This window comes from Panthera uncia, chromosome B1 (assembly GCF_023721935.1).
Source record: "Panthera uncia isolate 11264 chromosome B1, Puncia_PCG_1.0, whole genome shotgun sequence".
NCBI lineage: Eukaryota > Metazoa > Chordata > Mammalia > Carnivora > Felidae > Panthera > Panthera uncia.
The window spans coordinates 40,015,768-40,026,995 of NC_064811.1; the positions used below are offsets into that span (position 1 = coordinate 40,015,768).

Here is an 11,228-nt window from a genome sequence, read left to right on the forward strand (position 1 = left end):
AAATCCTATAACTTGGGATACATCCATATAATCCTTAAACTAAGAGAAAATATTTAAATTATTAAGTACCTAAATTTTCCTCTCAAAGTACTGCACTCGAGTTCTAGCAAGTTTAAATTTTTAGAAGAAAATAAGCATGCGCTATAGAAAACAACCTTCAGATTATTTTTATCTGAACTCCACTACTCTTATTATTTCCCCCCCGCACCCCCTCTATTCTTCAGAAACCTTACAATCACTGTTCACATAATAACCTCGACTGATAAAAAGATAGGGAAGTAGGAAAACTACCAAATTCTGTTTCAGGACAAAAATGACAGATGTGACATCTTCTGTGAATTCAAATGGATGTTTTCTCATGCTATTTATGGGCCGATGGGGCGAAAGCCCATGTTCCGTGGTCACCACCTTCAAATACTGATATGGTAACTTTTTAAAAAGTGTACAATATTAAAGATTGTATTTATTCTTATGACTCTGGAGAATAATGCCTTTTTTAATATCCCAGAATGACAGCCAGATATTGTCTGAAAATATCTAGTACAGCAAAACTCCTTATAGTCCATTAACAGCGGGTGGATCTCAAAGGGCAAACATTATAGAGCTGAAGAGATCTAGATGCAAACCTATCTCTATCACTTTTTGGCCCCCTGACCGTGGGTTACTTATTTATCTTCTTTCACCCTCACTTACAGTAAGAATTAAATGAGAGATTGTATTTAAGCATCTAGTATATAGAAGTATTAATAAGAATCAGCTTTAAGAAGTAATAGGTCTAGTAAGTGAAAACTTGTTACGGATTTTTTTGAAATCATGAGGTTTCTTGCATCTCAAAACAGAATCAGTTTAGGCCTTTACCTTGAACCAGTTTTTCCTGTATGTGTGTATGTATATATATATATACGTGTATATATATATATATATATATACACGTATATATATATATATAGCAAATCAATTATATCTGTTGCAACAGATAACTAGCATCAGGTTTTTTACTGAATACTCCATGCCTTACCTCAACTCTGCAGTGTAGCCACAGTATCTAAAACTTAATAAACAGGAGCCAATTCGTAAAATTTCTGCTGAATAGAGCCTTAATGTAAGTTAAGGGTTAATGGCCAAGACAACTATATTCCAAATATTCATGCTAAGGTGGCTCTTATCTCCTTTAGCCTGGCAGAGCGACATTGCCATTAATTAAAATGGACAATATGCCAGAAATATTTAACAGGAGGTAAGGGTTCAAAGAAAACAGCATTTCAAATGAAAGCCTTAAGACAAAAAATAAAAGTTAAGGTGCTGCGAAAGAATTGCAAATATGTTAGGTGGAAACATATATATATACAACAATTCCAACAAGCAACAGAAAAGTATGGATTGTCATGAAACAAAGCAACCTTTCAGAAAACACTTAAATGCGAGTCTGAAAATATTTTATTGAAAGTGTGGAAAATCATACTACCCAGAAAATTATCAATTCCCCCTTTTAGTACCTGTATCGGTATGAATCATCAAAATGAGGACAGAAAACAGTATAATGTAATTAATTAAATAAAGCTTATTTTCTGGTTGCATGACATAAAGAGTTTAATAAGCTTGATTTGGTCCTGGGAATTTTCATACATAAGAAAGAGAGTATATCAAGTCTCATCCAAATATGAATAATATCAATGAGTATCTAGGAGAAAAAGAGCCAAAAATGTTTCTCAAAGACTTTTATTTTCTGTATACCTTTTTAAGTAATCAAGGCACTTTTGAAAATGATGTATAAAGTCACGGAAAAGATATATAGGATAATGTTTCCAGTGGATCATTCTCAAAGTGGGAATGAAAAGTCAGTCCTATTTCTCAAATACCACAGTGAGCTATAGAGTCAGAGAAAAGTCATTTAACCTATCTGTGCCTCGCTTTCATTGTCTTCAAAGTATAAGGTTTTCAATATTATCCTAACTTAGAGGAATGACAGGAAATAAGAGGCCATGTCTGTCATGCTTCTAGAACTTGTAAGCAAATATTCAAATGTACTCATCGAGGCATTAAAACAGTGTTCAAATCAAGCATTTCCATGACATGCAGGTGAGGAATATTCCCATGTCCCGTGTCAGACATTAACTGAGCTCCTATCCACAGAAGAAAAGTGGATCCTGTTAGATCCTGCTAGCAGAGTATCCTGGGAAGATAAAGATCCTTCTATCTCACAGCCTTGTTTACAACACTAAAGAGAGACCGGACGTGGGCGTGCCAAATAGTGTTAGTACACAACTATCCCTTGATTCAAGTCAGAATCATTTCAGGAGATTCTGTGTCCCTGTGGATCCAATATCACACTCTTAGGTTTGGCTGGCACACTTTCATCAAATGTGCTTTTCGTGACATTTCATTATCAAGGCTTTTTTCATTTTCAGACTTGAGCCAACATGACTGAATTTTCTCAAAATGAAACACAAAATAATATCTGGAGGATTCTATAAGATTAACACTCTGTAACTCTAAAGGCATGTTTTTAGCACAAATATTGTTAGATCTAAGATAATATAAACAAACAGCTGCTAAAAATGTACAATTTTGCATTAAGACAAACTAAATTTTCAATCAAAAGTTGATTCATGTCAATATGTGATTCCCCACAGAAAGAATAAAGTACATTTAAGAAAAGCAATGTGGTAAAGTATTACTCTTCTAATGCACCAATAATAATGAGGGTTTTATTACATACTGTTCGATATATATGCACAAATGAATACACTACAGTCAGTATCTACAGGTCAGAAATGTGATTATGTCTTACCTTTAAATGTGACAAACAGTTCTGTAGGAAAATATGCCAGTTATTTAAAAAAAACTGTTTCTGACTGACACATAAAAGGCAGGTAATTAGTGGATAAAGAGCCTATAGGAGATAGGGAAAAGAGAATTAACATTTTTCATGAGAAAGCACAGATTTGTAAATCATATCCTCAGAAACAAAGGCAGTTTTCCCATTTGTCTTAAGAAGTACGGTCTCCTAAAGTAACGTCACAAAAAATGATAAAGGGCAAGTTTTCTGTAAGAACAACTCCTCGATCTGTCTCATTGCCCTGAGTTGGAGCATGCTTTTATTTTTCCCTAGAGCCACCACTCCCTCAACGAGTACAGTGGTTAGGAACACAAGCCCTGGGATCAAGCACAGACTGGCATCAAAGTTTCAGCTTTTTATTTGCCAGGCGCATGACTTCAGGGTGGATATAATTAAGGGCTCCAAGGCTCCCTTTGCTAACACACGGAGTGGAGAATGATAGACGGGGCTGGGAGGTTTAAAGTAAAACAATGCAAATGTAATTAGTTCAATGCCTGGCACAATAAGTGTTTATTCATTATTAGATCTGTATCTTAAGTGGTCAAGTATTTGTCTAATTCTCCACACTTTCTCCAAGCTGCATAAAAATTTACAGCAAACTCCTTCAAAGTTACATGGAGTGGGTGGTTAAATCTCTGAATAGAAATGATGTCATTAGATAGACAATGGTTCCTAAGTAATCTAATACTTCTGAGTGCAATAATAATGTAAAATAAAGAAATTTATGGTTTAATAGGAGTATATGCAAGCTTCCACATAGTATAATGCATAACTTAAAGCACCTGTCAAGATAGGTAAATACCTAGAATGAAGTCTGAATAACCTATCAAATGTAGAGCCAGGAAAATTAAGAACAGAATGTTTTAAAAAGAGCAGGAAAAATGTATAAAATTTGCCCTTATGTTGCGTTTTGGAAATTTTACAATTTCAATTCTTACAATTCTTTTCAATCCCCCCTCAATTCAGCAATCAATTACTACAACTCCTAATTAAATATGTAAAGGTTTGAAATGTTTTTCAATACCAATGAATGCTTCTTTCTGGAGCTCAGTTCAAAAGTAGTCTGATAAAGCATCTCCACAAAATTTTTCAAACAGGGAACATTCACTTCATTTTTAACAGCCTAGGTAACAAGATAATACAAAAACAAAGAAAATGGTCACAAATATTAAACTGTACAGAAATTACGAGAACTTTCTCTAAGGTGTGAAATTAGTGACTCCTTCACCGAGTATCTCACTAAAGTACTAGAAACTGCCAAATGACCAACTGTCAAGTCGCTGAGATAAAGGTGGTCCCTGTTCTGAGAAAACACAAGGAAGTGAACAGGCAATGAGTATGTGATACAACCAACAGATGCTGCAAGAGGAAATTCTCTGTGCTCTGGGCACGTTCACAAGGGGCCCCGACAGAAAAACTCCACGAGAAAGTAACACCAAAGCTGAATCCAGCATCCCTTCTGTGATACAGAGCAGTAAATCCCAGGTAACCTCTCCGGCCTTGTCCTCCACACTCTGCCTTCCTGCACTGGGATCCAGCAGCACCAGCTAGCTTTCTTGCTGTTTCTAGAACAGATCATGCATGTTTGTGCTTTAGGGAGTCTACAGTGGTTCCTTGTGCCCAAGAAGTCTTCCCTCAGATACAGCACGCCTTTTCCCTCGTTCCTTTAGCTTCTGCTCAGTCATCTCCATCTCCTTCGAGGGGGTGGTCTCAGCTAATCACAGTATTCAAAATTTCAACTCCCTTATCCCTTCAGCAATCCTACCCCCCTATCTTACTGTACATCTCTCCAGAGTACTTATCACCATCCACCTACTAGATATTTTACATACTAGTTTACTAGCTGTTTTCTGCACCAGAAATAGCTCTACAAGAGCAAGGTGTCTTTCCTACCTTGACCATTCTTGCATTCCCTATGCACGGAAGAGGCTCTGATACAAAGAAAGCATTCAATACATGTGATGAATGAATAAGTAGAGTCCAACCAGGCAAAGTGGGGAGGGAGGTTATTAAAGAGGCAAGAATGTTCCAGACAGAATGAGTGCTATATGCAGCAGTGGGTGTTATGGATTGAAATGTCACCTCCCCCACACCCCAAATTCAGATACTGAAATCCTAACCCAGCGTACCTCATCATGTGGCCTTATTTGGAAAAGGCAGGTGTCATTTGGTCATTGCAGATGTAATTCGTTAAGTTAGGATAAAGTCATATTGGGGTGAGGGGACCCTACTCCAACATGATGGGTATCCTTTAAAAAAAACAGGCAATTTGGACAAAGACGTACACAAGGAGAACACCACGCAAAAATGAAGGCAGAGCTCAGGTGCTGATTCTATAAGCCAAGGAATGCCAAAGATATCAGAAACTAGGTGAGAGGCACAGAACAGATGCTTCCTCACAGCCCTCAGAAGGAATCAACCCACCAACACCTTGGTCTCACCGTAACTGTGAGACAATAATTTTTGTTATTTGAGCCACCTAGTTTGAGGCACTTTATGAGGGCTGCCTTAGCAAACAAACTACAAACCAAACACGGCATAAAAGAAGAATCAGGTAACACAATACTCATGGACCGCAAGGACCGTCAAGGGTCTTTCCTCCTACAACCTGCTCCTTTTGATTAATTACCTTAAAAATACAACCTAATCCCAGTTAGGTATCTGGCAAAAACAGATTTTCAGACAAGGGGGAAGCACAAATGACAATGTGGGATAGAGAGGCAGCAACCCAAACCACTTCTAGAAAAAGAAATTGAAATACATGCACTAATGAAAATAGACTAAAACCTGACAGTTTGATAAATGATAGGCTTATTTTATCAAAAAAATAATAATAATAAAATAAAAACTCCAGACTTGGCTGAAACCTGGGGTGGGGGGCTATCTGACTCAAACTACCTACTGAGCTCTATTCATGACTTTTGTTTGTACCCATTAAAAAAGAATCATTTTTTTTTTTTTTAAATCCTCAAAGATTTAACTCTAAGTAATTATTCAAGACAGGTAAAAAAAAAAAAATCATGCCAATCACGGTCATTAATATTTTAAAACTTTCACTTTGCTTCCAGTTCCCTGTCTACCTTTTCTTTTTTTTTTTTCTAAGACTTTAAAACTTCATTTTATTTTATTTTTTAAAATGTTTATTTATTTATTTTTGAGAGAGAGCGTGCGAGTGAGCACAGGGGAGAGGCAGAGAGAGAGGAAGACAGAGAATCCCAAGCACAGAGAATCTCTGTGCTGTCAGAGCGAGGCCCCATGCAGGGCTCCAACACATGAAACGTGAGATCATAACCCGAGCCGAGTCTGACGCTCAACCGAGCGAGTCTGACGCTCAACCGAGCCAACCAGGCACCCCTCCCTGTCCACCTTTTTTTTTTCTTTAAGTTTATTTATTTATTTGAGAGAGACAGAGATAGGGTGAGTGGGGGAGGGGCAGACAGAGGGGTCGAGAGAAAGAATCCTAAGCAGGCTCCGAGCCGCCAGCTGTGCAGAGCCCGCTGTGGGACTCAAACTCACGAAACCGGGAGATCGTAACCTGAGCCAAAAACCAAGAGTCAGACCCTCAACCAAATGAGCCACCCAGGTGTCCCCAAAATATATTTTTAAGATACATAAAAATATATCTCTAAAGCTCAATCAGAATACAAATAACTCCATGTTAAAAAATAAGAAAAGATTTCAACACACATTTTGCCAAAGAAAACATGCAGACAGCAAACACAGGACGCTCAAAATCATTGGTCATTAGGGAAATGCAAATTTTAAAACCCCAGTGAGACACCACAACACAACTAGCAGAATGGCTAAAACTAAAATATCTGGCCAAAGAAGTGTTGGTGAGGATGTGGAGGAACCAGAACTCTCACATCCGGCTCCTTGGAATACAAAATGATGCAACAACTTTGGAACGTTGTATGACAATTTCTTTAACAATCAAACATATAGCTACCATTTGGTCCACCAATTCCATCCCTAGATATTTACCCAAAGTAAATAAAAGCATATGTCCTGTACATAGACTTGGACATAAATGTTCACAGCGGCTTTATATGTAACAGCCCAAAACTGGAACAAATGGATCCAAAACAGATGACCACAACCAAACTGTGGTGTTATCTATACTGTGGTATGTCTATGCAATGAAATACTGTGCAACGATGAGAAAGGAAAAACCTACTGATACGTTCCACAACATAGTTGGAACTCAAAATAATTATGCAGAGTGAAAGAAGCCAAAAAATGGCTTTGTACTGTAAAACTCCATTAATATAAAATTCTAGGAAAACCAAAACTAATGTAGAGTGACAGAAGGAAGATGAATAGTTGCACTACCCAAAGGTGAGGTGAGTGGTGGTGGGGGGTGGGGGGGGGGGGGGGAGTGGATTAAAAAGGAAAATAAGGAAACTTCCAGGGTGTGACAGACATGTACATTATCCTGATTATGGTGATGGTTTCCCATGTGCATACACATGTCAAATTATATACTTTAAATATGCATACTGTATGTCCATTTTACTTCAAGTTTAAAATGAAACGATGATATATAATATATATATATATGAAAAGAATATCATTTATGCAGCAATATGTAGTATACTGAAAGTGAGTTGCATATCACATATCATACAGAACAACTGAATTGGGTAAAAACAAACAAAAACCCCAGGAAACAAACCTAGCATCTAAGTACTATAAAATCCCTTAATCCTATTTATAGCATGCTGTTGCTAGTAACTGCAAAAGTATTTTCAAATAACACACTGCTTTTATGTCAAGAAAGGCTTCTATAAATCTGCTTCCCTAGAAATTGTTATATAAATAATATATTTATAATAATCATATTTTCTAAATAATTTGGAATACAAATTTTGACAGATGGGACGAATATCAATAGCAACTACAGAACACTTAAAATCGAGACAGTCCTGTAAATTCCAAGATATATGTTACAGTACAGGCTGTTAAAATGGCCACCATATTGTAAGAAGCAGAAGCCGCGAGTAAATGCAGTATTTTGCACTGAGCTGCTTCAGGCAGCCGTTACCTAGAGGCTGGGTTGCAAATACTCTGCCCTCCTTGCAGTCTCTGAATCTTAAGGACCTGGGCCTGTTCTTTTAATTAAAAGGCTAATCAATGCTCTACTGACATTTGGCTAATAACCATTTTCCCCATATCCATATGACATTCAAATTTCCCACATAACAGTCTATGAAATTACCGGAAAGTAAGACTATTTCACGTGGCAACTTCTTCAGTAAAAAGGTACTTTTAACATACAATATAGAAATTAAAATATACTTACAGCAGCTACAGGGATAAGAATCTCCACAAATAAACCAGCAAGTGCATGCTTTATATCTTTATCTTTTACTTCTAAGAAATACTGAGCACATTCCTGGAGGGGCAAAGAGGTATATATTAGGTTTAAGAAGTTTTAACATCATGAGAAGTTTGTAAATACTGTGATTTTACCAAAAAGCTAAGTCAAAACACACTCAAATTTAAAAAGAAAGTAAATTCACACCACTGGCAATTTAACACTGGAACTAAAGAATTACTAACGATGCCATGAATATATATATATATATATATTCCTTTAGTAATATATATATGTTTCCTTTAGTAAGTCACGAAGAGCAAGCATAACCACTGTTAGGCTAATTCCAATCACCGCAATGGAGAAGGTATATCACCTGCATGAACTGAAATGATGCTTCAAAATCTTCTACAGGATACATTTTTACTCGAAAAAACTTCATTCCCATTATTAAGCTGATGATGCTTTGTACCACATGGGGACTTTGTTCCTTTTGCCGCAGTTCTTTCAATTCTGTCACAAACTTCTTCCTCACAGCCTGAAATCTTTAATATACATGAATACATAAGTGGATAGGAATTCAAAACACTAATGTCCGACATGATACTCAAGGTTGAAATCAAAAGAGACTTTACGTAAACATTATGTCCCTTCTCTACCCTCATCAAACTTACTAGAAAAGCACAGAGGGAAATAAAGTTATTTGATATTATTCGAAATCTGCTGTTCCTTTATTTTAAAGTTAGAAGTTCCTTAAGAAGATATAATAAGATGTCTTTATTCCTACAACATCGTCAATACAGCTCCATTACCATTTAATCGTTAATAATCATAGTCAAATCAAATCAAATAATCTACCCCATAAATCTGATAGTGTCTCCAGTTTGTACTCCTTTTTATAAAACCTGTAATTTGAGTTATATGGAGAACGGATTGGAGACTATAAATGTGTTCAAAGACATGAAGCAATCAATTTTAGACTACTATCACTTAAAATTAGTTTCTCCTTATACTGGAGAAAAACTGAAGGAGACGAGTGGGGCACACGGTCTCACACAATGTGACTAAGCTCAAGAATCAAAATGCTTTCAAATTTAAGCACCATCGTGGATTCAAATGACCACATGGTAAGTCTACTAAGTTTTTTCTCTGCTTACATTGCAAAAAGATACTTACAGTTTAATAATCAAAAATACTTAATTTCCCCCCTTTATTTATTATGAAACAGCTAAAGATTTTACTGTTAGTGTTACTGGGGGAAACCAGTTTTTGAAAAGTTAAAATGGGAAATGAAGCATATTTTCTAATCGTTATTGACTACAGAGGGGAAAAAGAAAATTGCGTATTAATGAAATATGGATACATGATAGGAAATATTACTTAGCCATTTCCATTTGAGTCTTGGAGAATATAATACCATTTCCCACGAATATATTCTTTTGCATTTAAAAAAATTTTTTTTTTTTTACGTTTTATTTATTTTTGAGACAGAGAGAGACAGAGCATGAACGGGGGAGGGTCAGAGAGAGAGGGAGACACAGAATCTGAAACAGGCTCCAGGCTCTGAGCTGTCAGAACAGAGCCTGATGCGGGGCTTGAACTCACGGACCGTGAGATCATGACCTGAGCCGAAGTCGGACGCTCAACCGACTGAGCCACCCAGGCGCCCCTCTTTTGTATTTTAAAAAGAAAATATACAATGGATAAAAACCTTCCCATCGCAATAACACTAGAATCCAAGGGTTTTTCTCTTCTATTAAATTTCTCATAATAATGATTAGCCACTACACTCACAGGAACCAAACATTAACAAGAATTGTACTTGGCTTTTTAGAATTTAGAAAGGGTTTTATCTGATGATTTCAGGACCAAACACTTCTTAAATGACATCTAAGAAAATCTGAATTGATAATTTTTTACCTTACAAATTTCCCAGTGGCAACAAAGGAAATTCAAACTCTTCCATAGTCTTATGATCAACCACAAGATACTACAGATAAACTTTTCTACTCTTTACTATAATGATGGTTCAAGACAAGTCAATGGGTTTACTCCTAATGAATAACACCTTTATGGAATCATCTAGTATCTTCTCTTTCTTTTTTGGAATCTCTTCTACCTATCCGAAATTCTATTTGGTGTTAAATAAAATGATTAGGAGGAAAACACTGAGATGCCATCTCAGAAATAAGACCATTCAACTAGAAAGTATTAAAAGTTGTTATTGAGTTCTTAAAAAACAAACAAACAAAAAAGGATGTGAAAAAACACTTCTCATAGATTAGTTAGAAATAAATAAGGTAATGTCCTGACTATTCCTGGCACTTTTCTGACTTCCTCAATTCAGACATTTATGGAAAACCCCAAAGAAATGAAAACAAGTTGTATACTTAATGTACGGATATTACTTTAAAATCCTCTAAGAAATAGAGCAGCTAAGTAATAAAAAGTGGAGGAGACTGCAAAATAACTACGAAAACAATTAGATCTAATGCTGTCATTGTCAATTACAATGAAGCATTCTAAAATATAACTGAAATCAGTGATTTAAATACTTACTTTGATTGGGCAAGAACCCCTATCACCTCTGCATATAAATCTGCAATAATATGCACATTCCCAGTGTTGGTTCCTGAATATCTGAAACAACAAGAGAACAAATGTGCTGTTAAATTTTTCTATAAATTCTCTTTTACATAAATCTGAAAGTTTCTCATCAGAGGGTTACAAAGTTTTTTTCTGAAGAGTCATCTATAGAATAATAAAAACCACACAAATTTTCGTCTAGCTCTGAGTTTTACTTTGTCGTGAAATTTAGCCTTCTAATTCTTAGAAATCCAATCAACAGTTTTAAGAATTATTTTAATAAAATCTTTCCAATGGGGGTGCCTGACTGGCTCAGTTGGTAAAACAAAAAACTCTTGATCTCAGGGTCATGAATTCAAGCCCCTCATTGGGCATGAAGCCTACTAAAACAAACAAACAAACTTTCCTAGAAGCATTTTGTGTGGATTCGAAAGAAAGAAAGAAAGAAAGAAAGAAAGAAAGAAAGAAAGAAAGAAAGAAAGAAAG

General features: G+C 36.1%; 1 protein-coding gene across 7 annotated transcripts in view; it reads right to left on the reverse strand.

Moving 5' to 3' along the window:
* The window catches only part of FRYL (FRY like transcription coactivator), a 269,670-nt gene that overhangs the window by 109,420 nt on the left and 149,022 nt on the right, over window positions 1-11,228 (reverse strand). For all 7 annotated transcript variants that reach the window (XM_049632000.1, XM_049631993.1, XM_049631998.1 and 4 more), the window contains 5 exons: window positions 10,716-10,796; window positions 8,533-8,701; window positions 8,142-8,234; window positions 3,864-3,962; window positions 2,792-2,893 (listed from right to left, as the gene is read on the reverse strand). In XM_049632000.1, the coding sequence (XP_049487957.1) occupies window positions 2,792-2,893; window positions 3,864-3,962; window positions 8,142-8,234; window positions 8,533-8,701; window positions 10,716-10,796 (544 nt within the window). The remainder of the gene's footprint in view (window positions 1-2,791; window positions 2,894-3,863; window positions 3,963-8,141; window positions 8,235-8,532; window positions 8,702-10,715; window positions 10,797-11,228) is intronic.